Source organism: Sinohyriopsis cumingii, chromosome 14 (genome assembly GCF_028554795.1).
Source record: "Sinohyriopsis cumingii isolate HCF-2022 chromosome 14, ASM2855479v2, whole genome shotgun sequence".
In the NCBI taxonomy this organism is placed as follows: Eukaryota; Metazoa; Mollusca; class Bivalvia; order Unionida; family Unionidae; genus Sinohyriopsis; species Sinohyriopsis cumingii.
In genome coordinates this window covers 97,082,766-97,110,624 of record NC_142974.1, presented here as the reverse complement: position 1 = coordinate 97,110,624, position 27,859 = coordinate 97,082,766, and the positions used below count along the sequence as shown (strand labels likewise).

The 27,859-nt window shown below is 39.7% G+C and overlaps 1 protein-coding gene across 1 annotated transcript in view; it reads right to left on the bottom strand.

Moving 5' to 3' along the window:
* The window catches only part of LOC149784448 (uncharacterized), an 85,011-nt gene extending 71,168 nt beyond the window's left edge, over nucleotides 1–13,843 (bottom strand). The window contains exon 1 of the mRNA XM_089932525.1: nucleotides 13,690–13,843. Coding sequence (XP_089788651.1) covers nucleotides 13,690–13,741 — 52 coding nt within the window. The 5' untranslated portion in view covers nucleotides 13,742–13,843. The remainder of the gene's footprint in view (nucleotides 1–13,689) is intronic.
* Nucleotides 13,844–27,859: the final 14,016 nt, after the last annotated feature.

Below are 27,859 nucleotides of genomic sequence, written 5' to 3'. Positions count from 1 at the left end.
ACGTAGGACTTGAACCAAAGTATGGCTGTATCATGAATACCAGAAACATGCTGAAGACAGTGAGTAAAATATCCTGGTCTGTGGTGTCAAATGCTGCAGACAAGTCAATAAGAGTATGGACTGTAATCTTCCCACTATCCAAAGCAGACAGTAGGTCATTAACTACTCTCAGAAAGGCAGATGAGTACTGTGGCAAGCATGATATGCAGACTGTATATTGCTAAAAGGCTATTCGACTTCAGATGAGATACTAGTTGGGATTTAATAAAATTTTCTAAGATTGTTTTAAATGAATGAATTTAGAAACAAGGCAGTAGTTCTTTAAATCATTGGGATCAAGTGTCAATTTCTTCAGCAAAGGCAGTTTTGAAAACTTATGGGAATTCCCCAGATGTGAAAAAAGTATTGATAACATTAGTTACTGAAGGCAATATTGAATCTAAGCCCACACAGTACAGCTCATGTGTATTATATCAGAACCCTATGCATCATGGTGGGGGACTTAATCCTCTCCACTTTCACTCCATGATAACCTTCCAAGATGAAGCAATAAAATACATACAAATCATCACAGCACCCTGACCACATCTCCACCACTGAGAGGATGAATGATTTAACATTTGAACAACAGATCTATGAAGACCACCCATGGAAAGACTGAGAGGTCATGTTTTTTTTAGAAACTTAAATGGTCTATTCCTAAGAAAGAACTGGCTTTAGTGGATATTAATCTGAAATAAAGACAGTGACCATTGTAAACACTTTTATGTCAGCACCAGAAGATGTCAATTTCAGCTTGAGAAAGGTGCATTTCTATCACATGCATGACTTGGCACACTTCACTTAATTCATGTAGCTCAAATTATGGACCAGTCATTAACAATGGAAGTTTTACTGATTGACATTAGAATAAACAATGAAGGATGATCGCCCAAAGAAAGACTGAGATGCCATGCATGATTTACAATCAGATAGCATTTCAAGAATTTTTCTAATGAGTCTTGTATATTCAATACATTAAGAAAAAACTAACTACTTTTTTGCAATATGCTTAAACTTTTTTTTTCTTATAGAAATCTGAACAAACTTATGCACTGACTTGACAAGAGACACAATGTATTGATCTTCTCTTGAAGTGTACATTTATCTTGATTTTTTAAGAATGAAAAGTAATCCTCTAAGACAAATAAAATCCAACTGACAGCCACTTTTGCTTATATAAAAAAAAACAAATCAAAAACAAAAACAATTTCTCAATGTGTCAATCATATTTCATATGATACCTAACAAAGTATATTGCACAAAATGTAACAGAAATATGGAAATGACATTCCAGTAACACAGTACTGAAAATTTTTATTTTAAAATAAGATTCATTGTGCTAAATGTACTCAAAATCGATCCATTAGCACTTTCTTAAGCTCTTGTTTCATTTTAAGTAATGGACTTTATAATATGTAGTAGAAAGCACTAAAACAATTTGAGATTCATGTACAGACGAAACATGGTAATACTGCTACTGATAGGTGTTCCATTTGCGTAAAGTTATTGCATAATGTTAGAGAAATGTAAATTTAACAACCGTCATTCTATCAATCCCACATCTTCCACATGGTCCATTTTAGCTGCTAAATATTATACCTGATACAGAAATATGTTAAATACTATTGAAAGAAGTTGGTTTGCAGTTTTATATTTTTGGTCTTAATAGCCAAATGCTCCAATAGTCACAAACAGGAAACTGTCTTGAAATGATTAAACATCTTTTATCTGTATCACAATTAGGTTGACATCATTTCCATATGACTGATTAGTTTTTTCTATCATGATAAAAGTTGTTTTTATATTGTTCCTTACAAGCACAAGCGAATAATAGGATACTGGGACACAACCATGCGGAATGCCATAAAAATGTTGAACATGTAAGATTTGGTAAGCTCCCATATTATTATTATTCATTTCAACAATATAATGAGTTCAGATTAATTATGAACATTTACCAAACTTCCTCTGTTAATGATGGAACCATAATTATTAGCTGAAACTGACATCGTCTTCTGATGCAAAAATGTTATTACAGTGTTTACAAATGGAGAGACCATTTAAGTTTCCCAAGGGTTATATTATTTCAAACAAAATTATCTGGTGATGAATGAAATAATAAATAAAAATATTACCCCAATTGGAAAGAAAAATTGACCAGTCCCATACAGTATATATGCAGTCAGAACAGAACTAAAATTTGCAGCTGTGTACATATATATTCAGCTTTATGACTGGGTCATTACTTGTCAAGGACTAAACAAGTGGTTCACATTTCATGTTGTTTTTTTAGTGGCGGCCATTGGTAATTAAAGAGTACATATCTCAGAGGATTGCTTATCATGTTTAAACAGCAAGATAACTTGGCAGTGTTCAAGAGAAACTCAACAAGGTCAAGTCAGTGCATTTGTTTGTTCAGATTTCTTTGAATAAAGTTAAAGCATAAACTTATTGAAACAGTGTCAATCAGCCTTTTGTAACTTAAGGAAGGACAGTAGTATTAGTGCAGTTTTTCTGTTTCCAAGGCATTGCAGTGGTAATACTATTTAAATTTTATCTGGCATTATATCTATTATATAACCTTCATTAGATCTATGATATGTGTATAATCATCTGATAATGATGTAAATAAATTGGAGCCTCTCTCTCTCTCCGTAAACCTCTACAAAGCATGCTTGCAGGAATCATACACAATAAACCATGCCCATCTGATAGAGACCATGTCCACTCAGTGGTGGTCATCTTTGATGTGGTGAACAGATCAACTCTGTTAGGACACATGGCGAGAAGGTGGAGGTTTTTTCTTAATTCTCTCAACTCAATCTCCACCTCCACTGTGATGTGGTGGGTCCTGAAAATACATGTCAGCTGAGCTGTAGCAATGATGTCAGAATCAGATCAAGTTACAATTGTATGTAACAAATCCATAGAGGCAGTCCAAATGCTGTTAAAGGTTACCATGTAAGATATGTATCACAACTGTATGGTGACAGTGAGTCAACTGAAATTGTGCTTTCAAGCTCATCTACAATAGACTGAACTTTGTCTTGGAAGAAATTTGCAAAAGTGAGTAAATAAAACGCTATCAAGGTGGCCACCGTAAGAATTCTTCTAATCAAAGCCCCATGTCAAAATAACTTTAGATTTAAAATAGCATTAACAAGATTTTCAAGCTGGCCATCATGGTGGACATACTGGATTCAGATTACCATTTTAATTAAGGCCCAGCAAGACATTATAAAAAGTCAAAATCACATGTTCATATAACTTTCTGTTTTGTGAGAATATGAATAACTAGCTTTTTCAAGATGGTTGCCATGGTAGCCATACTGTACAGTATACAGTATTTGCACTTTTCATTTAGGACTAACTAGACACCATAAGGAGTCATCTGGTAAATGCATAATGTTAGCACATTAACCCCCAGCGACGACTTAACGGGGCAGGAGGTAGTAGCCTACTGATGAGCTCTGTAGCGTCATGGTCATGCATGATACACTAACGTGGGTGGTATTACAGAAAGGTAGACAGATGTAGCTCTACAATGATACCAAATAATCTGGAATATCTAGTTTACAACAAAATACAGATAAAAAGAACTCATTTTATGGACCCAACATTTTTCTACTGAAAATATGTCCGTGGTCGGAATCCAATTTTGTGTCAGGATTTTAGACTTTTTAGTCTCAGATCTAAGGCAAACCGGTATGAACTGCAAACGGACAGATGAGCCAGATAAGATGGGCATTTGGAATAAAGAGTGGTCTCCATACAAAAATAATGGCTCCGTTTAGCAAATTTTTTTATTAAAAAATCCAACTTTTACCCTTCTGCTCACGTGCGAGTTAAATAGCCAATGAAAAATGATGTTTCTAACACAACCAGGCAGTAGGTTATTGAAAGATCAATGGGGATTTGGTGTTTTCGGATCTATTCAGAAATAGCTTTCAAAATGTGTTTCCTACTCGATTTTCAGGCAAAAATGACAAAAAGCTCCAGGGATTAATGTGTTAATGCAAAAACCATAGAAAAATAGCAATAAGATTTTCTAAGCTGCCACTGGTGACCATATTGCAGGTCAGATGGGCACCATTTTCATTCATTACCAACTCAACATCATGGCCAATCAGACATTACTGAAAGTCTTTCAGTGAAAAAGCCCATGTTCTTATGATCATTCAGTAGTAGTGACAATTTTTCAAGAAGTAATCATATTGAATATCCAAGTGTTTAGGACCACCTGGAGATTATAAGAAAAAGAATCAATGCCGATATGACTTTATGTTCAAGGGAGTGTTGGTAAAAATATTTTAAAATCATTTCTTCTGAATTGTAATTTAAAAAAATGCAAAATACATGTACCATTTTAAACTTCAGACAGATGGTCCAGAGGACATAAACCTATACAAGTAATACCTTGGCAATGAGAATTGTAAATTCAATTTTATGTTAGAAACTAAGCCATTTACTTGTGTGTGTGTGTGATTTGGGTTTTTAATGTAGCCGTAACAATTTTCCAGTCATAGCACTATTTTGTCTGCAGTGTTGCAGTTTACAGTGATACCCAAGACAGGGGCATCATGCTGCACACATGTAGTATGATGTCCTACCCCGTCACAAGCTAAGTTTACAGCGATACCTAGGACAGGGGCATCATGCTGCACACATGTAGTATGATGTCCTACCTGTCACAAGCTAAGTTTACAGTGATACCTAGGACAGGGGCATCATGCTGCACACATGTAGTATGATGTCCTACCCAGTCACAAGCTAAGTTTACAGTGATACCTAGGACAGCGGCATCATGCTGCACACATGTAGTATGATGTCCTACCTGTCACAAGCTAAGTTTACAGTGATACCTAGGACAGGGGCATCATGCTGCACACATGTAGTATGATGTCCTACCCAGTCACAAGCTAAGTTTACAGTGATACCTAGGACAGGGGCATCATGCTGCACACATGTAGTATGATGTCCTACCTGTCACAAGCTAAGTTTACAGTGATACCTAGGACAGGGGCATCATGCTGCACACATGTAGTATGATGTCCTACCCAGTCACAAGCTAAGTTTACAGTGATACCTAGGACAGCGGCATCATGCTGCACACATGTAGTATGATGTCCTACCTGTCACAAGCTAAGTTTACAGTGATACCTAGGACAGGGGCATCATGCTGCACACATGTAGTATGATGTCCTACCTGTCACAAGCTAAGTTTACAGTGATACCTAGGACAGGGGCATCATGCTGCACACATGTAGTATGATGTCCTACCTGTCACAAGCTAAGTTTACAGTGATACCTAGGACAGGGGCATCATGCTGCACACATGTAGTATGATGTCCTACCCAGTCACAAGCTAAGTTTACAGTGATACCTAGGACAGGGGCATCATGCTGCACACATGTAGTATGATGTCCTACCTGTCACAAGCTAAGTTTACAGTGATACCTAGGACAGGGGCATCATGCTGCACACATGTAGTATGATGTCCTACCCAGTCACAAGCTAAGTTTACAGTGATACCTAGGACAGGGGCATCATGCTGCACACATGTAGTATGATGTCCTACCTGTCACAAGCTAAGTTTACAGTGATACCTAGGACAGCGGCATCATGCTGCACACATGTAGTATGATGTCCTACCTGTCACAAGCTAAGTTTACAGTGATACCTAGGACAGGGGCATCATGCTGCACACATGTAGTATGATGTCCTACCCAGTCACAAGCTAAGTTTACAGTGATACCTAGGACAGGGGCATCATGCTGCACACATGTAGTATGATGTCCCACCCAGTCACAAGCTAAGTTTACAGTGATACCTAGGACAGCGGCATCATGCTGCACACATGTAGTATGATGTCCTACCTGTCACAAGCTAAGTTTACAGTGATACCTAGGACAGGGGCATCATGCTGCACACATGTAGTATGATGTCCTACCTGTCACAAGCTAAGTTTACAGTGATACCTAGGACAGGGGCATCATGCTGCACACATGTAGTATGATGTCCTACCTGTCACAAGCTAAGTTTACAGTGATACCTAGGACAGGGGCATCATGCTGCACACATGTAGTATGATGTCCTACCTGTCACAAGCTAAGTTTACAGTGATACCTAGGACAGGGGCATCATGCTGCACACATGTAGTATGATGTCCTACCTGTCACAAGCTAAGTTTACAGTGATACCTAGGACAGCGGCATCATGCTGCACACATGTAGTATGATGTCCTACCTGTCACAAGCTAAGTTTACAGTGATACCTAGGACAGGGGCATCATGCTGCACACATGTAGTATGATGTCCTACCCAGTCACAAGCTAAGTTTACAGTGATACCTAGGACAGGGGCATCATGCTGCACACATGTAGTATGATGTCCTACCCAGTCACAAGCTAAGTTTACAGTAATACCTAGGACAGGGGCATCATGCTGCACACATGTAGTATGATGTCCTACCTGTCACAAGCTAAGTTTACAGTGATACCTAGGACAGCGGCATCATGCTGCACACATGTAGTATGATGTCCTACCTGTCACAAGCTAAGTTTACAGTGATACCTAGGACAGGGGCATCATGCTGCACACATGTAGTATGATGTCCTACCTGTCACAAGCTAGTTATTCTTATTCTCACAAAACAGAACGTTACATGAATTTGTGAAACTTTCTGCAGCAAACAAAAATTCCATGTGGAAGCCAGAAGAATGATAAAATCATTTTAAAATATTACAAAATATGTTTATGTGCAGTTATGTAACACTATTTACAGTACACAGCTGTGTATTCTTTTAATTGTCCTCCAAACTGCTCCTGGCTCTTTTCAGATTTGACAAAAGATCCTTTTCAAAAATTATTTCCACATGGCTAAGGTTGGATCCTCTGTTGATCACAATGCAAGGCTCCATTCTCAGCTCTCTCAATTTTTTGGATGGATTTTTTTTATCTTTAAAACACAATGGAACCTATTGTTGTCTTTTCAAGTGATGAATTTAATTAAATTTGATACCATATCAGTGTTTTATCTACAAATGGCTTCATGTAAGTCATTTGACTCATCAAGGCAAAAAACAGTGAGTCAAAATCTAAACCTATAAATCTTATTAAAGCTATTGATCAGTTTTCAGTAGTTTTTAAAAGATAATTACATTGTCTAAATACACAACAAAAATATTAGTTATATAATATGACTAAAGCCAATAAGGCAATTCCCTTGCCAGAAGCATCTGAACATGACGAAATTTGCAGGTCACATATAAGACTATCCTCAACAACATTTGATTGGCTCTCCAGTAACTCTGAACAGTTAGTAGCTGAGGCATACTGATTGGTAGAATTCTTCAAAAAACCAATGGCATCAATTTCTTCAGCCGTTAAGTCGTGTATTAAATTAAGAAGAGATTTGTATTTTAACACAAGGGATGTCTTCTACATTCAGCCAATGTACATACTTAAACATCACTTTCACTGCTATGTCTTGCTTGGAAGAATGTTTCTGTAACCCTGCATTCAAATCTGCCTGGTGTTGTGGACCTTCAATCAGCAGTTTGTGTTCTTGCAGCCCAACATGCTTGCCAGTGTACTGTTCTGAAAGTTATTGTTTTTTGCACAGTTGGTTATGGTTTTTTTTAGCCTCTGTAAATATATGGCAAAACATAACGGCATCTTTACTTTCACATTCTTCACTTAAATTTTTTCTGAAAACGTAGCCACTGTTTTCAACAACTGATGCACAAATTATGTTTTATCTTATGAATAACCATTACCTGATCCTTGGACGATAAAGACTCCACTGGTTCAATAACATACTGTTATCATTGGTCAGTCATAAAAGTGTCCAAAAGTTAATTTTGTTTGTTTTGGATTTTTATATTTTTGCATTAGACACCATTTTCAGTCAAATGCTGACAGATCTTGGAACAACACAAGGGATACAACTGAGCGAATGGAAATTGGTGCTTCATTGCATGACAAAGTATGCATAAAATAATAGTTTCTCATGAGAATCACTTTAAAATCACGTGTTTATTTTCCGCCACTTCCTTGGGTGGGGGCGATAATACGGTTCTAACATCCTGTTGCTACAAATGATGTGAGTTATGGGTCACATAAGGTCAGCTCCAGGCTCAACACTCAGTTGTAACCCTATGTATTACGAGAACATGCGCAAGAATCTGATGTGCACATGTTTTCCCTCTTTGGGAGAATTGTAATCTAGCTATCTAACTAATGACACTAAAATAAATGCTGAAATTTTGTCATAAATACACACACTACCTGAACCCCCAATGGGATTCAGAAAACTAATTCATTTCCCATAGAATTTATTGTTAACAGAACTCCCAACTTATTTCTTGGTTTGACTGGCCTATGAACCATACATGCATCCATTTAAGGAAGGATTTTTTTCCAACCTTGAAAAACAGATGTTTTGCTGTAATTTTTCATGCCTTGTGCTGTTGAACAGTAGACTCCCTGGTCTGCTCCTAATAACATAGCCTCAAAACAGGAGTTTAAATGCAATTTTGTCAGTGGAAAATTAAATACAGGATATTGTTGTTGTTAGGTTTAACACCATTTTTCAGCACAAGATAAGCTATACATGGCGGCCAGTATAACTGATGGAAGAAGAACCACTGCCCTATGAGAAGCTACTGGCAATCTTTCTCATGTACCCACATTGCTGAACCTATGACTCAAACCCAAACAGAGGTGAGATGACAGTAATCTGGAATGGTGAGCACTTTAGACCACTCAGAACCCATAACTAAATACAGGATATCAAAATTAATGCAAATACTTTGTTGTCATCTATAGTACACATTGACTGAAGCTTATGAAATGTATAATGGAAAAAGTTAACTCCATTTACAAGCCATGGGTGCATCTCAAAATATTTAGTACCCTGTTTTGATTCCTACACCAGCAGACTGGATCTTTGGCTGTTAAAAAAAAATAGTGCTCCAATACCTATAACAAATACAGAAAATCCCTTAGTCAGACATCCTGAATTATTCAATTTCGTAGTCAGACAATTAAAATTTTCAAAGGACAAGTTTCCTATTCAAAAAATAATGGCTAAGTGCTCATTTTCATACCATAATCACTTTACTGTTATCTGGCTGTTCATGCCCTCTAGGCATACTGAATGCTTGATTCAACTGTTCTCCTTGTATATATTTACATCTCATTGATAACTGTTATATATGCACACATTCTACTACTCCTTCAGTGCATACAAAGTCCCTGTTTCTAAATTACTCTTCATTTAAAATGAACAACTCCTGTGTATTTGCATAAATTTAGACTCTTTTGTCATTATTTCAACCTCGAAATAAATTCAGTTTTCCTCGATGGTGGGTGACTTTAACCACAAAAATATGTACCACTAATGGCTGTCATATATTGCAACTTGACAGGCTACCATAAACCTTTACTTTAATGTTTTCATTGCCAGATACATTGTTGTAAAATAAATATTCTTTGCCAAGTTACAGTTTTTATCAGCTTTTGTGACAATAGCCATTGCTGGTGCCAACAGAGAAACGGATTGATATCCACTAATGAAAAGTTATGAAATATATTCTGATTTTGATTTCCTGATGAAAACACATGAGGCTTAAGATCCAAGGGACATTGGACAAAAAATTGTGAGAAACCAGTGAGCTGATGAAAAACTATCCCTTGGGCAGTGTAAATAGCCGCAATTAAAGGAAAAGAGGTCGAGTACAAACCAGCATTTCATTCATTACTTAACTGGTTGTCAATAGCTAGTGAGATGTGTTTGAAGACTGCAGTGGGTGAGACCATTGTGCTAATTTGCATTGGTAGGATCAGGAAGTGGAACAGCCCATTTTAGGTAAATCAAAGAGATGCTAGATGTGTGTACAAGAACAAAATTTATTACATTTTACTGCCTTGAATAGAATGTTTAAGCCATATATATTATATTTTTGACAAGTTTGTGTACAGTGGCCATGTTGCCTTAAGTCAGGGTTTGCTACATATATAGAATGCAAAGCATGATCATTTCAGTTGTCGGAATAGTGTTCAAGTGTAATTGATTTTTTAATAGCGATTTAGGAAGCAATTAGCAATCAGCAAAGCCCAACATAAATAAATTTCAGAACCCATTGTTGACAAAGTTTTACATTGTGAAACACGCAAAAAAAAAAAGGTGGGGGGCTATTAATTCTTTACACATACTGCAAACAACACATTAATATACATCAACTCAGTTCTGACCAAGATTCAACACCAGGGCCATCCAGTCCCAAGTGTGTATGTGTGTGTGATTAGGATTTTTAATGTAGATGTTTAAACAATTTTGCAGTCATATCGCTACAATGTCTGCAGTGTGGCAGTTTATAGTTATGTTTAGCATTATCCTGACAACAGGCCAACCAGTCCTAACACTAACCTCTTAATGCTGAGCGCCAAGCAAGGCTGCTGTTAGTCCAGTCCCAAGTGAAAAAAGTGATGAATACTAATGACACTTGCATTACCTTCAAACCCCTTTGAACCCTATTGAATTCATATTCAAACTGTAGTTATTGCAGCATTGTGTGACAATATTAAAAAACTGGAAATCTGGGCAAGTTGAAATTGGAGTCCAGGCTTATGGAATTTCAGTCAGGGCTTTTGAGTTTATTTAAGTCACCAGCCCTGGGCCTGTGTCTTAAAAAGATATCTCTGGGCACTTGGTGCATGTCTGATAGTCAGAACGGATTGGAGGGTGAAATTTTCATCATGAAATATTGCCTGGCATGGTTGGCGTTAAGTTTATTATTGACATTTAAGGTACTGAAAAATCAAAAGTCAGACTTAAATATACTTTGGTTAAACTATATTAGTATTAAATTTTAGAATAACAATGAATGTTAAATGTCAGTAATCTACATGTTTACATATACTTAGTCCGAGTTTCCTCTGACCCGTACCACCCCATTTTTTATATTTGGACATTTATGTTGGAGTGTGGTGTCAGAGTCCATTGCTTATCAAACAGTTGGAATTTGCCGACATTATTTGGTGTCAGAATGGGGTAGATGCGTATCAGCCTGCCCAGCAAACTTGAACAACCTTTCATTGAGATATATGTCATGGAATTGTATAAATCCTTTTATTTATGAAATACATGTACTCAGGTTTCATTTTTGTGTACAACCATACCCCGAGGGTGATTTATGTATATCCTATAAAGATTTCAAAATAGTGAGTTCAGTTCATCTTATGCCTCATGTGCGAAGTGCTATTGATGGGAAGAACTGAATACTTCCAGCACACAGATATGTATTGCAGAATCGTCCGTGTATAAATGCCTCAACAGAAGACAAAATCTTTACATTACAGAACGTCTTGTCAGTGAGCAGTCTACTATAAGGACTTGCACATCTTCAGCTGTATAGGTATGTGAGTTATTAATATCTTGTGTATAACTATTGTAGTGCAACGTTTATTTTTGTATATTTTCTATGCAGCTTCAGCTTATGTAGTATCATGCAAATACAGTGTGACCCCGCTATGGCGCACTCCATTGTAACATGAATTCAGAGATAACGCGGTTGTAGTGTGGCTCCCAAAATTTCATATTCAAGTATTTTTCTTGCACAAAAAAATCTTTCTTAAAAGTATGAAAAAAACGTAAAAATTTTATCATTTTGGGGAAGAGATCACGTATGAATAATACAAGATGATCGTGGCATGGTTAAAAGTACAAAAAATAACGTATAAAAAGTTTATTCTGAGATCATGTAGGTCTTCGCCAATGTCGCAAATTTGGATTGTTTTTCCTTATTGGCTACAAAAACATACCATGTGGCGATTTTTTTATTTGCAACTTTGGCCGTTTAAATTTTTATATACAACCATTGGTTTGGAGTGGAGAAATTCAGAGGCCCATGAAAGGAAGCTGCAAGCTGGCTAAAAAATGCACTGAAAAGTATCTGTTGTTACATAAACAAATTCTTTGTCCATATTGACAAACCATCTAAACAGTGCATTGTTATACTATAATCAGCTTATCATGACATCTAGGATGAGTACTGTATGTTGTAAAATATTCACTTTTTTTTGTTGACATTTCTGGTAACGGAGATCAACCGGACAAGGTATTATCTTGTAATCTATCTGTCATCAGATTTTCGGTCGCTCGCTAGCACAGGTGCTCAACATGAGCTTGATGTTAAGAAAAAAAAAAAAATCATCTAAATTGTTGTTGTTGTTGTAGGGTTTAATGCCATTTTTCAGCACACGATAGGCTATACATGGGAAAGAAAGAACCACTGACCCTCGAGAAGCTACTGACAAGCTTTCTCACATACCCACATTGGCTGAATCCGAGACTCGAACCCACGCAGACAGAGGTGAGATGACAGTGATCCCAATCATCTAAAGGAAAAAATCATACAGTGTGACAAAAATACCTTAAATTACCCCCTTGACCCGTTCTGACATAGGACCAAAACGTTGCATTTTCGTGAAGTTTTACTGCTGAGACAAGTCTGTGCTCCTCTGATAATAAGTATAACATTTTGAGCCAATCATATTACAGCCATGACGTGTGTGCCACATAGTTTGCCTATTTTGAAAATAGAGATGCATGTATACAATGTGCAGTGAAGAAGACAATGTCTAATTCTTGCATGGAACAGGATTCGTAAAGTTGAATCAAGTTAATGGTAAGTAAAAAACTTACTTTTGCATTTACCACTGTTCTGTAATTCAAGAAGGGATGCACCATAAAACATTGTCCATTTAACTCTTGTCACCAGTTTTCACATGAGCACGGAAGTGTCCACAGTTAAAATCTTTGCGAAAATCCCACGTTTCGGAGCCCGTAACTTCATTTCGGTATAACGCAGAAAAGTCAATATGGCTTGATGGATAGAAAAATATCTCAGGAGTAAAACGTGCCATATAGTATGGCTGTGTGCCTTTAAAGACGGAAATAGAAGAAGGAAATCGAGGGTCATGGGTGAAGCGAAGTATTTGGCAGTTCCGTACCTTCTCTCATATATTATGATAGAGAGGGTCCTATGTCAGAACGGGTCATGGGGGTAATCTAAGGTATTTTTGTCACTCTGTATGACTTTTTCCTTTAGATGACTGGTTTTTTTTCTTAACATCAAGCTTGCGTCCAGCACCTGTGCTCGCTAGTAATTAATATATTTACCAAGACTGACATTTGTATGTGGATGGTCAGTAAAATTCCTCTTCTTTTTACTCAGAATTAAAACCTTCAGAACTCATATTTTCTGTAATAATCTGGGGTAAAAAAAAATCCAACTTTTCGATAGGCAACGGACTCTGACCCTACACCCAACTATACATTTCCAAATATCAAAAATGGGGTGGCAAGGGTCAGAGGAAACTCGGGCTAACATGTAGTTTACAAAGTGCCGAGACTGCGCCAAACAAACGCTACAAACACTTAAAGGACAAAAAGAGTGTCGATCTTCGATATGGGGACAAGTAGAAGAAAACTGCTTAATGGCAGGACAGTGGACCGCTTCTATCGACCTCGGATTGCATATGCTTTGGACAACCACACACAAGCATGGGAAGGAGGGGGGGGGGAAGTAATAACAATATTTAAATCCTTATTTACATTAATTTCATTATGTGCTATGCATACCATTTGCCTGAGGCGTTGGCACTGTATCATCTGTCTTGACAGGTGATGACATTCTCACAAAATGCAAAACTTATTAACAATCGGTATAGTAAATAATCTCGATATTTGGTTCGCACTAGAAAAACAGCTTGCTGACGATGATGTCATGCTGTACTCTTGGACCAAAATAAAATGAATTAAAACGTTAAGAATGATTTTAAAACATGTACTTTTTACCATATGAAAATTTTACTAAGTTTTAAAAATAACATTTTAATAGCAAAATGAAATAATATTTATACAATTTAGACAACAAATAAATATAGAATCAACTATTTAACCTGGTTCCCGGTTTAATATAAAACTATTAATGTTTATTAGTGGAAGTTAGAGCACCTGACCATGCCATGAACCAGTCATCTTTACTTACGTTTTTCACCGCGCAAGCACCCAGTCGTCGTTTAAAGCAGCATTTGCAAATCTTCACAGAACTGAACTCAATTATTTTTTCTTCTCTTTCCCTGTAGTTTCTTCTTCTTCATTTTAATGAATTTATTCGTGCTTTATTATGTTAAATGTAGTTTTAAGAATAAGAAACAGGTATGAATAGTCAATCAACTACCACTAGAACAAGCAATTCCTTCAAAACATCACCAGAAATTGACAAAGTCCAAATATTCACATTTAATTCTCCATTAACCTCTTAGATATTGAGATATGAACCTGACGTTACTCTCCTATAACAGAAGTGATTAATATGGTTTGAACAGATGAATAATATACTGTGAATGTTATCTTGTGTATATTTAACTTATATTTAGCGGGTCTGTTTCAATTATTTTGCAATCTTTTAATTTTCTACTGAAGTTTTTAACCACTCCACTCTCCAAAAAAAATACATTTTGGAAAAGTTGTTAAATTTCGATTGATATCATAATTGACACGTACAAACATTATTACCGTGGCAGACCATACTACTGATTTACTCATACCAAATTTATCTACGAAATGTGATAATAAACTTAACACGAATTTCTACTACCCAAACATTGCTTAATCCAATCTTTGCAAGTAATAGTATGATTATACTTAACACTGACGTATTAAAACTCGATAGATAATATAGTAACCATGGTGTTGCTAACATGAACCTCCAAGCGGCCTATAAGCGCCGTGTCTGAATATACAACAAGCTGATTTCAGCACATTCAACGCTCTGACAGCAGGAACAAACTGGACAAATCTATTTCTAACCCCAGGTAATATTTTATGCTACAAATTATATATTTACCACCAAATTATTAAAATCCTCCACTTTTCTTTTCAAACTTTAACAATTCGCCTAGCTGATAAACTGTGGTTCGATTCCCCATTAAGGAACATGGCACACAGATGTGCCTTTAGTCATGGTAGATCAATCGACTGGAATAAAAGTAGATAAATTAGGAATAATCTAAACAACATGAAGAGTATTCTAAAGAGCAACATATATGTAATATTGATGCACATCTTTCAGATTCTGAATGGGTAAAAACATTAACAAAAAAATCGTAGAAAATTACACAATTACGTTTGAAAGTTTCAAATCCGTCAAATTCCCATCATTACAAGTTACGATTTATTAGGTTTCCTTTTTGCATTTATAACAGAAAAGAAAGGGTTAACTTATTAAATGAGTATTTTATATCGATTTCAACTGTTGACGATTATAACGTTTCCCTTCGTCCTTTCCAAAAGCGAACGCCGGCCGAGTCACACCAAATACTTATAAAAATGGTACTAGCAGCTGCCTCACTTGGCGCTCAGCATTAAGAGGTTAGTGTTAGAATAGGTCAGCCTGGTGTCAAGATAATGTGACTCAGTGGGACATGACGCTACGTGTCTGCGGTACGATGTCCCAGTGATAGACATCACTATAAACTGCCACACTGCAGACATCATAAAGATATGAATAGAATAGTTCAAGCTATGTTACAAATTAAAATCACACACACACACACGCACACACACACTTATTCGTTCCCTTCTTGCGCTGAAATAGAACTAGACGTGACTAATGATCTAATTAAAAAGTTTAAATTGTCCAGCAACTACACTTAAAGTTTAATCCAGAAGAAAATGAAACGGTGGCTGTTTCTCCCGAACATGAAAATTACAAATATTCATGAACTAGGTTTTAAAACTACTCATCTTAAGTATGTCAATTCTCGTCACCATCTTGGAATACTACTTTCATCAAAATCTAATTTACTTGTCTCATTGATAGGATTTTAAAAAATAGCACTACCTTGGATAATCAATATTCAAAAATTTAAATGCAAACATAGCAGGCAAGTTTTATTTTCGATAGATTCAGAAAAACTCGAAAAATAGCTTGAAACGATGAGAAAGAGTTACATTGCTCAACGGTACACGGGCAGGCAATCTCTCTGTTTTGAAACTCGGCGGGGAGATTCTGCAATCTTGACGAAAGAAACAAAAAACTATTAACAATATATAAAATTCAACTTGGCAAACTCTGGACTATCTCATTTAATTACTCCACCCCACTCCCATCCCACCTTCGTGTCAGAATAAGTAACATTCCTCAACGTTCAAATAATATGGTCACTTGCTATTTCAGGCTAAATCATCTTTTGTACCATCAACAATGGCCTTGTGGAACAATTTTAAACAGAATGCACATATGTAGTAAGTCTTGCTGCGACATGAAAACAAAAGTGCCTAGGTCTAGTAAATGCCTAGTTTTAGTCAAAGGGCCCTAGATATTTTCCATGCTAGACATAGTGTAGGCTCATTAGAGGCTGATCTTTACCGACTTTAACTTGTAGACACCCATTTTTATTCTTGCGGTAGGATAAAAACCATTAAGCAATTCAAGTGTTCTGTCCCAAGTACAGCAGACAACGAACTGAGTTGATAAGAAAATTACGCTCATTGTCATATCCAGCGTAAATTTACTGCTTTGGGATGCAAATGAATAATACAGAACTCTACAACATGTATGCAAATATATATGATGCTGGAAGATGTCAACATCATATTCGAATTGAGCCCCCGTCCCGCCCCACCCCCTCTGCACTCATGTGTCATTATAAATTTTTGCTACGCTATTATCATGTTGAAATTTGTTGTTACATTTGTATCATGTAAGATGACTAATTTAAGTTATTAGAACTTGTGAGTAGTGAATGGGGTCACCCTACGTACAATGGGAATTAGCATTACAGGGACCCCTGGGTCAATCTACGTACAATGGAAATTTAACATGGCGAAAAATCGTGGGTCAATCTACGTACAAGGGGAATTTAACATGGGAATAAATCGTGGGTCACTCTACGTACAAGGGGAATTTAACATGGCAATAAATCGTGGGTCACTCTACGTACAAGGGGAATTTAACATGGGATTTTTTTTAAAATTTTTTTTAAAAAAGGGGTAGGCAATTCAAAGGCTATCTCTTTTCGAGAAATATGGCTGGCCCTGAAAAGGGCCTTTGGGTTTTATGTTAATGTATTCATTAACATAAATGGCACCGCATTGGTCTTCTTCTTGTCCTTAGGCTGCGTCTTACTGTTGGTCCGTACATCAGCACTCTTTTCAGGCATCCTTGTCTTTCGACGTAGATCCTACGTATCCACAGGCTGGTGTTTGTCCTGTGGACAACGGTCCACTTCGATCGGACATACATGAGCAAGTCTGTCCGAAACATCATGGAAGACACAAGGGTGGATGACTCAACTGTAGTCCACATCTTGAAGCGACGAGAACAGGTGAATCAATGCATTGAACGGCGCTTATTTATAGGCGGAGGAAGGATTGAAACGGATTGAGTTCATTTACCAATCCGAACACGCGTTACAGAATTCAGTCAGCTCGCATCCAATCCGAAGAGAGCAGTCTGTGACGTCACGTAGTCAATATAGATTCGCTAGCGCTTGTGTGCAGTCAATCTATGCGACAGTGATTCAACATGACGGAAACTCAGAAAACGATCCAGTGGGGTGCACCAGCAGGGGAGACTGCCCAAGGGAACCCGGACTTACTTTCAGAAGAGGTGAATTGGGATTTTGTGGATTTTCTCTCCTCGCAAGAATTTGTTCCGGAACCTTCGTTACTTTCTTCATTACCGCAAGTGGAGAATTTTAGACAGAAACAGAAAGAAGAATTGGAGAAATTTATACAACGACAAAAGGAAGCGGAACAGACTTTTCTCCTACAGCAACAGCAACAAGAAGAAGAGGTAAGAAAAAAACAACAGCAACAACAGCAAGAAGAAGTAGCAGCAAAGAAACAAGAGGGTGAAAATCAAACGGTCACGGTACTGTTGGACATTTTAGCGGAGTTAAGAAGTCTGAAACAAATGTATCAGACTTCTTTATCACGACCGAAGAGAATACGACCTTCCCGAGCCAAACATGTCAACCCTGTGACTAAGCCTACCGTACCACCCTTAGTGATTTCAACCCAATCATTATCATCATCAACATTACACAGTCCAGAAGTAGGCCTTGGCCGTGGCAAAGGCTTAAGGCAGTTAAAATTGATTGCTTAAACTCACCCCTACACCATGAAGAAAAAAGGCCCTTTTCAGGGCCACCCACATTTCTCGAAAAGAAATACAATTTCAATTTGCCAATAACTCAAAAAAAAAAAACTCACCCATGTTACCCTTTTAATACGTGTCTGTGTATGAGTGCGTGAGTGTAGCTTCTTATTTTAAAATCACAACTCAAAGACACTTACCTTATATCATTCATTTATTCTTTTCTCCATTTTTTACAATCCAATTCACAATTTATAACACAACACTTTAATAAAAAGTTCATTAATTTCTTCTTTTCTCCTTGTTTAGTCTCTCTGTTTTTTGAATTTCTTCACCGTCACACTCTTTTCCTCTTCTTCCTCCTCGCTTTCTTCCCTTCTTCTTTTTTTCTCCTGTTTCTTTTTCTTCACCTGTCTTCTTTCTTCATCAGAAGAATCCCTCTCTTTCTCTGAAGAATCCCTCTCTTCTTCTGAAGAATTCCTCTCTTCTTCTGACTCCTCTTGTTTCTTTTTTGGGCAATCTGGAGACCAATGTCCTTTTTCTTTACAATAATAACAGGTATCTTGACTTTTGTCTCTTTTATTCCCTGTTTTTTTTCTTTTTTGACGGTCTGGACACTCTGAAGACCAATGCCCTTTCTTCTGACAGATATAGCAAGTATCTTGACTTTTATCTCTAAAGGAAGGAGAGTAGTCCGTAGGCTGGTCTGAAGAGAATTTTCTAATGACCCCTCGCAAAGCTCTGACGAAACGTTCCATCTGGTCAGTCTCTTCCATCGTTGTGCTCGGCTCGAGAGTGAAATGAATAGTGAAAGGACAAGACACACACCCTTTTATATACGCTGGTCTGCTATGACTATAAAGTAGTTTATGGTGTTTGAACTTGAGTCATTTGACTTTTTGCTTTCAAGATGAAACGATCCCATTCATTCGAGAAGAAAGAAGAAGAAAGTAAGAGGCAGAAACGTGATCTATCGCCTCGTACCAGGGCTGAGATCTTGGCACAAATTCATGCCAGTGATTTTGAAGAGGACATGAGTGAACCAGAATCCGAACCCTCTAAACCAAGTTCATCACCCTTAGTTAACCCTGAAAATTACTATTCCATTCGAGAGACGGAAAAGCGCTCCTCTAGAAAATTTAGAACCACGGCTTACAAATACACGGTGAAGTTTAAAGATTTCAAGGCTGAAGTGCCGTTAGAGAAAGCAGAAGGGTTCATCACTGAGGTGTGGGATTCTTTGCTCACTGCACTCAAGCGACAATGTCAACCCAAAGAAGACGATCGCTTGAGACTTTCCATACAACACGACGGTTTGAAATCCCCTGTTTGGATCGAGTTTAGCACCCCTGCAGAATTAACTGCTTCCAAAGTCATGGACAAGATTCAACACGTACAACAATCTAATGATCAGTTTGACATCACCGATGGTAAAGCCACACTGGACATGACCCACGTCTCTCCTCCTCAAGGGACTGGACGCAAAAAGATGTTATTGGTGGACGACCTTCGCAACACCAAAACGAGTCTCGTCCGAATTAACAACCCTCATGACCAGATGTGTTTAGCCCGTGCCATCGTGGTGGGACGAACCTATGCCAACAAGAACGACACGGTAGAATGGAAAAGAACCTGGAACACTATTCAACGTTCCGACCGAGCCAAACAACGAAACGAAGCAGAACTCCTGTTACAACAAGCCGGACTGCCCAAAGACACACCTTGTGGCATTCCCGAGATGCAAAAATTGCAAGATGTCCTAGCTCCACGATACACCTTGAAAGTGCACCCTCAAGAAATGCGCGGGCCTCTATTGTTTCGAGGCCAAGATTTTAAGGACGGAAAATACATTCACCTTTATCATCACGATGACCATTTCGATACCATTACCAGTATCACTGGATTCCTGGGATATGTTTATTATTGTGAGAAATGTGACTATGGTTATAATAATCGAGAGCAACACAAACATTGTGGATGGAAATGCTCAGGATGTTTGGCCTCTCTACCCTGTCTGAGCGAAGAACCAGTGCCTTGTTCAACTTGTCTGCGCACGTTTGTCAGCCCTACCTGTTACCAACAACATCTGAAGACGCAAGGTTCACAGAAGAAATGCGCTTGTCAACTGCTGAGATTGTGCCCTACGTGTGGACAAGGCATACGTACCAATAGTACCAAGGCACACGTATGTCGAGGAAAGAAAAAATGTCACATTTGTCACCACATTGTGGACTTGGAACACGAATGCTACGTGCAAAAATACCAACCCCCACCAGAGAAAGAGGACGGTCACAAGAAGAAAGGCAATTTCATCTTTTTCGATTTCGAATGCATGCAAGAGACTGGCATTCACATTCCTAATTTCTGCGTGGCTCATCGAGCGTGCGAGAAGTGCATTCAAGAACCTATCTTCAGTCATTGCCCTCACTGCAGCAAGATTCCTGGAGGACGTGAAAAAATCTTTCGGGGACCAAACACGTTAGCCGATTTTGCACAATGGGTCTTAGACCCCATCGACAAGACGTGGAGCCAAGAGGACATCGAACGTTACGGAGATTGTCATCGTCATGCCACGGTGATGGCTCACAATTTCTCCGGAAGCGATGGACAGTTTCTTTTGAGGTACTATACGGAACAAGGCACCGAGCGTCCTAAAGTGACTTTGAACGGAGCCAAAATCATTTTCATGCAAGTGGGACAAGTACAGTTTAAAGATTCGATGAGTTACTTGGCCATGCCTTTGAGTCGAATGCCTAAAACGTTTGGAATGACAGAAATGGCTAAAGGGTACTTTCCACACTTTTTCAATACGGAAGCCAATCAACATGCCGTTCTACCCCATTTACCTGAGGCTCACTATTACGACCCCGACAACATGCGTACCGAACAACGAGAAGCTTTCTACGCTTGGTACCAGGCTCATGCCTCTGACCCCTTCGACTTTCAGGAAGAAATGTTAAAGTATTGTCGTTCCGACGTGGACATTTTACGACGTTGCTGTGGAAAATTTCGAGAACTGTTCATGGAACACGGAGGGGTCGATCCTTTGAAAGAAGCTTGCACCATTGCCAAAGCGTGTTCCTTAGTGTACCGCCAACGATTCATGCCTGAAAAGACCGTGGCTGTCATCAGTCCTCAAACGACCCACTATGTCAAGCGTCAATACTCGGTCAAAGCCCTACGTTGGTTACATTACTTGTGCGACAAGGAAGACAAGTGGATTCAGCATGCCCGCAACGGAGGGGGCGAAAAGACCATCGGAACGTATTCGGTAGATGGCTGGGACTTAGAAAACCCCAAGATCGTGTACGAGTTTAACGGTTGCTTATTTCACGGATGTCCCGTCTGTTACCCTGACCGTGGTACTAAAAATCAGTTTTTGCAACGAACCATGGAAGACTTGTACCAGGACACTTGTCAGCGACGCCTAAAGTTAGAACAGGAAGGATACCAAGTGGTGGAAATGTGGGAACACGAGTACGATCACCGTATGAAAACCGATCCCGAGTTTAAACGCCTCGTGGAAAGTTACCAGTTCATGGACCCGCTGAACCCGAGGGATAGTTTGTACGGAGGAAGGACCAATGCCACCTGTTTGCTGTACCAAGCCGACGAAGAGAAAGAAGAAGAAATCAAATACTTGGACGTGTGTTCGCTGTATCCCTACGTGTGCAAATATTGTCGTTTTCCCGTAGGGCACCCACAATTGCTGACGGAACACATCGACCTGAAAAACATTCGACAATACGAAGGCTTGATCAAGTGCAAAGTTTTGCCTCCCACCAACCTCTACCATACCGTCTTACCTCACCATTGTCAAGGCAAACTGATGTTTCCCTTGTGCCGTACTTGTGCCGAAACGTGCAACCAAGACCAACCTTGTCAGCACACCCAGGAAGAACGTGCCTTGACGGGAACCTGGGTCAGCGTAGAATTGTTCAAAGCTCTGGACATGGGATACCAACTGTTAGAAGTGTACGAAATTTGCCACTTTCCCAAGACACAACAATACCACAAGGGTGACCCTACTCAGAAAGGCATTTTCGCCGACTACGTGGATGCCTTTTTGAAACTGAAGCAAGAAGCCAGCGGCTATCCTTCCTGGTGTCACACTCCCGAAGACCAAATACAATTCAAAGAGAAATACCGGGAACAAGAAGGCATCACTTTAGACCACATCGAGAAAAACGAAGGCAGGCGATCGTTTGCCAAAGTGATGTTAAATTGCTTGTGGGGTAAAATGGCACAACGACCGTGTTTACCCAAGACGGAATATTTGACAGAACCTTCCCGCTACTTCCAGATGATTCACGATAAAACCAAATACATGAAACACGTGGACGTCGTTCGAGAGAATTTAATCTTGGTCAATTACGAAGAAGATCTGGACTTTGTACAAGACGACCCTTTTGGAAATGTCATCATTGCGGCTTACGTGACAGCCCATGCTCGCTTAAAATTGTACGAAGCTTTAGAACTGTTAGGGGAACGCGTCCTGTACTTTGACACGGACAGTTGCATTTACATCCATCACCCGATTCAACATCACCCTAACATCGAAGGAGACCGTTTAGGAGCCTGGACAGACGAACATCCCGACGACAAGATTCTAAGTTTCGTCAGTGGCGGTCCCAAAAATTACGGCTACGAATACCGTGACAAACAAGGAGAAGTGCACACGACGTGCAAAGTGAAAGGACTGACTCTGAATTATCGTACCAGTCGAGTGGTCAACTTTGGGGTATTGAAAGAAGCCTTGCAATCGGGAGAGGATGGAAACTTTAAAGTGACCACCTACCAGCCGAACAAAATTGTACGTTTACCCACTCACCACATCGTCAGTCGGCCCTTGGAAAAAGTCTATCAAATTGTATACCAGAAGCGAGTTCGACTTCCCAATCATTTCACCTTACCGTACGGTCACGTCGGTATTGGTCTGTATATAAAAAAGGAACCCTAGGCAAGATCGATAGTTCATTGTGACTACCAAGACCGAGCGAACAAGATGAATACTTTGAAAAAGACATCGTTTCAGTTTGGGGATTGTAAAAAAGTTGTATCTTCCTCTAGTGTGACTAATATTGGATGGATAAGACCCATGCATTGCGACGGAAAATGTCCGGAAGGAAACTGCGATTGTCCATGTGGTTACCATTGTAATTGCGTAACGGAGTTTGCAGACGAGTGCGATTGTGAGCCTTGCGATGGGACCAATGCTGTACCTTGTGACCTGAGCGATGCCGTAAAGCATCATGGGAACTTTAGTGCCCCTACCCCTGTCATGGAAAGTGATGCTGTGCGTGTCAAACCTGTGGGATGCGAAAGCGATGCTGCTCGTCCTCTTGGACATTTTACTGGGTTTCGTTTTAAAGGGGAATGTCCACCTTCACGTTTACCTCCCTACGGATGTCATCCAGCCCTGAGCAAACTCCTGCCCATGTCACTCAACCCTCATCGAAACGAACCTGTGAAAAACGAATATTCGTTTCCTGTGCGTTTGTCGGAATACTGCGATTTTGAAAATCGTCTTCAATCGTTCAAAGGAAAATGGCCAAAGTATCTGGGAGGACCGACCCCCGAAGAATTAGCCAGAGCCGGATTTTTCTACTTGGGCGAAGGAGATAAAGTCAAGTGCTTCAGTTGCGGTGTGTCACTTCACCACTGGGAACCGCAAGATTCGGCCTACGTAGAACATGCTCGATGGTCACCGAATTGTCATTACTTACCTTTAGTGGGACCGAGACATTGAAGTAACTTCTTACCATAATCATCTGTTCATGGATACTTTACAAGAGAACATTCGTGCTTTGCCTGTGGATTTGAGAGAACGCATTTACCGAGAGCTGGTCAAAATACAAGTGAAACGTAAAGAACAATTGCATCCGATACGTCACCGGTGTTTGAACCACTGGTACCTGAAGGCTATACAAGGACTGATTCAATTGAAAGTGTTCCATTGGACAGACATTGATCAACGACCTCCTGGTTATAAAAAGGAATGGTTTGGTATTGACGATTCTATCTACTACATTGTAAACGTATTGCATCGAATTCCAGAGGAAGAGTTAACGAATTACCAACATCTTTCACACAATGTCAACTTGGTGAAAGAGGAAACTTCTGAACGAATTGTAATGTGTAGATTAGTGACTCAACGATTTAAATTCGACACTGAAGTGAAACCATGTTTGTGCAAAGAGTACATTTCTTGTGTCAGACCAAAGAGGATTTAGTATGACCTATTCATGGATACTTTACAAGAGAACATTCGTGCTTTGCCAGTGGAGTTGAGAGAACGCATTTACCGAGAGCTGGTGAAAATACAAGTGAAACGTAAAGAACAATTGCATCCGATACGTCACCAGATCTTTAACCACTGGTACTTGAATGGTATAAAAGAACTGATTCGTCAGAAATTCTTTCAATGGTCAGACATTGTTCAAAACTTTGAGGTCGCTAATGATCGACATGTTCATGATTATGGTTACTTCGAGATTCACCTACAGCAATACATTGAGGAAGACAAGTTAAAGGATTACCAACATATTTTACGTGGAATCTACTTAGAGGAAGAGGAAACACCTAAACGAACTCTGACGTTTCGGTTACAGTATGCAAGATTTAGATTCCCTACTGGAGAACGAAGATCTCTGGCTAGAAAGTACGTCTATTGCATCCGAAAAAAAGAGAATATAAAAAGAGGCTGCCATGCCACGGTTTATGTCACATGTCATCCAACAGATTCCGTGGAAGGAACTCAATGACCATATTCAAACCGTGGATCATTACCATCAATTATTACAAGAACTGTATCCATTCAATTTTGGACGACAAGTGGTGTGTGTCTTAGTGACTTGTTTTCTGGGATTTCGTTTACCAGTCGATTCTTTGTGGACTCTTTACGATCAGTACTTACCACCTCCATGGCCTTAAATGGTCACGAAAAACTCCTTTTGCTCAAAGCCTTGCGTTTTCATCTGGATACTTCTCGACCTCAACAGGAAAAAAAGATTCGTCAACTTTTAGCTACCCAAGACGTGTATGACGATGTGTGTGTAGCTTGTGACTTACACCCTCATTGGACAGATGTTCGTGATTGGAAAAAGGGGGGTTTTGAGGCTTGGACCCAAGAAGTGGCCCAGTATGCACAAGAGTTGTTCAAGGAAAAAAGTTACTTTTCAACCTGTGTTAGTGACGGTGCCAGAAGAACCCGTCACCGAGAACAACCACTCGCTTCAGGACAGGACTGTCATGGACATGCCTGAAAGGTCATTCCGGGAGGACACTTGTGTGACAATACCTCATGTAGAGACTGTAAGAACATTACACACTGTCCCTAGGACATCTTGGTTAACCAAAACATGTTGTACAGACACTTGTTTATATTCCACTTTGATCGCTTTGCTGTGTTTTATATTCCTGTACATCACTATTTGGGTTGTATGTATTTTTGTCTTTCGTGTTCATATTTGAAACATTCAATAAACGTGTTCTGAAAAAGTATATAAACTCTTGTCTTGTTTGTTTTTAGTGTCACAAGTGACATTTCTCATACCATGGCTACCTCTGCTGTCTCTGCTCCCTCTTCCTCTACTGTCAAAGTCATCGACGAACACTTAGATCGTGCCAGTTGGGAGGCTTTGTATCTTCGCCATCCCTTTAACATGCTCATTGCTGGACCTAGCGGTTCAGGCAAAACCGAATTCGTCAAACGTTTGATCGAACATAAACATCATTTGATCGATCGGCCCCCTCAACGGATCGTGTGGTGTTACAAAGAGTGGCAATCGGCGTACAACCTCTTGCGAGAAAGTCAAGGCGATTCCATCGTGTTTGTGGAAGGCATTCCTAAAGAAGACGATGGCATCGTCTCTGACTCCCGTCTAACCCATTTGGTCATTTTCGACGACATGTTAGGAGAAGACGAAGAAGAAATTAAATTGTGGTTTACGCGCAAAGGGCATCACCGTAATGCCAGTGTCGTTTACATCACCCAAAATTTGTTTCAACAAAGTAAAGCTCATCGCACCATCAGTCTCAATGCGCATTACGTGGTCTTGTTTAAAAGCCCTCGAGATAAATCGCAAGTACAAGTCTTAGCCAAACAGTTAGGAACGCCTTGGCTGACTCAGGCGTACGACGATGCCACTCAAACGCCACACGCCTATTTACTCGTCGATTTGAAACCTACGACTCCCGAGGATTTGCGATTTCGTACCCACTTGTTTCACCACTGGTGCCAAGACGGAGGGCCTGTCCTGTACACGTCTCCGTCCTCGACTTCATTTCACTCCCCATGAAAAAAATCTATAAAAACCTCAGACCCTTTTTCGTCTGTCTCACACAGTGTGAACATGACGTCCCTTCAGTCACATCTTCCCGTCAAATTGATTCGTGCCTTGTATGGCATCAGTCGAGAAAAAGATCCACAAACACGAGCTCGTGTCTTAGAAGCTAGTCTCAAAGAAGTCTTACGATGGTTCACGGTGACGGCACGTCAATTACTCCAAGGAATCATTCAGATTCCTCATCAAACCCAACGCTTTTTCGATCGAAACAAAGTCGCTTTGGTCCAACTGGCCGATCCCCGCATCGACACTCAAACCAAAAAACAAATCATTTTGAAACCTGGAGGGAGCGGTACTCTAGGAGGGGTCATCATTCGCTCACTCTTAAGATGGGATCCTAATGCCCCCAAAGTTATCCCCAAGACAAAAGTCCAACGAAGCCCCAAGAAGAAAAAGAAAAAGACCAGGTCCCCAAGAAGAATAACTTCTCCAGTGGCAGGACCCTCCTCTTACCAGACACCACCACCATCACCCCGGAAAAAGAAAAGAAGCCCCCAGAAAAAGAAACAGAGAAAAAGTCCCCAGAAAAAGAAAAGTCCACAGAAGAAGAAGAAAACTAGTCGCAAGAGAGGCACTTCGGCCAGGACGCAACCTTACACTCGCAAGCCACGACCTGCCACAGCGTCTCCGGCAGCCTCACGTTTGTCCACTTCTCCGTTGATGTCACCAGGAACTGAAGAGTACTTGGAGACGTTGATCACACCAAGAACTTCTCCGTTGATGACCCCCAAAAGAACTTCCCCAGTGGCAGGACCTTCCAATTTAGCGGCAGTGGCTGCTGCTCACAAAGTACCTTCTCCCAAAATCAAAGTCCATGAAAGATCGGGCATGTTACAAAGTTTACTGGATTTGTCCAAGCAAGAACTGGCTCGATTTAGTCCGTTACGTACCCCTGCACGACGTGTCATGCCTGTCCTCAAACTGATAAAACGTAAAGACAATCAGTGGCGACGAGTTCCAGTATAAAAAGACCTGTGACCAAGTCGGGGGTATCAGTGAACTTGTAAAAGATGTCACCTCCAAGAAGCCACAAAAGAAAGAGACAAAGGCAGACGCGTCATCCGACAAAGCGCTTAGCCAAGCATCAACGTTACCCTAAAAATAGACACAGTCGTTCCAAGAAAAAGAGGCGTCAACAAAGGGGAGGATTCCTTGGCGATTTTCGGAAAAACATTGTCACCTTTATGACAAAGCGATAGTCCCAGAAAAAAAAAGATAAAAGGGTGTGCGTTAAGTCATCGACGTTAGTGTCTGTTCGGTGAATGTCCCGGAACCCACAAGCAAAAATGTCACCCTC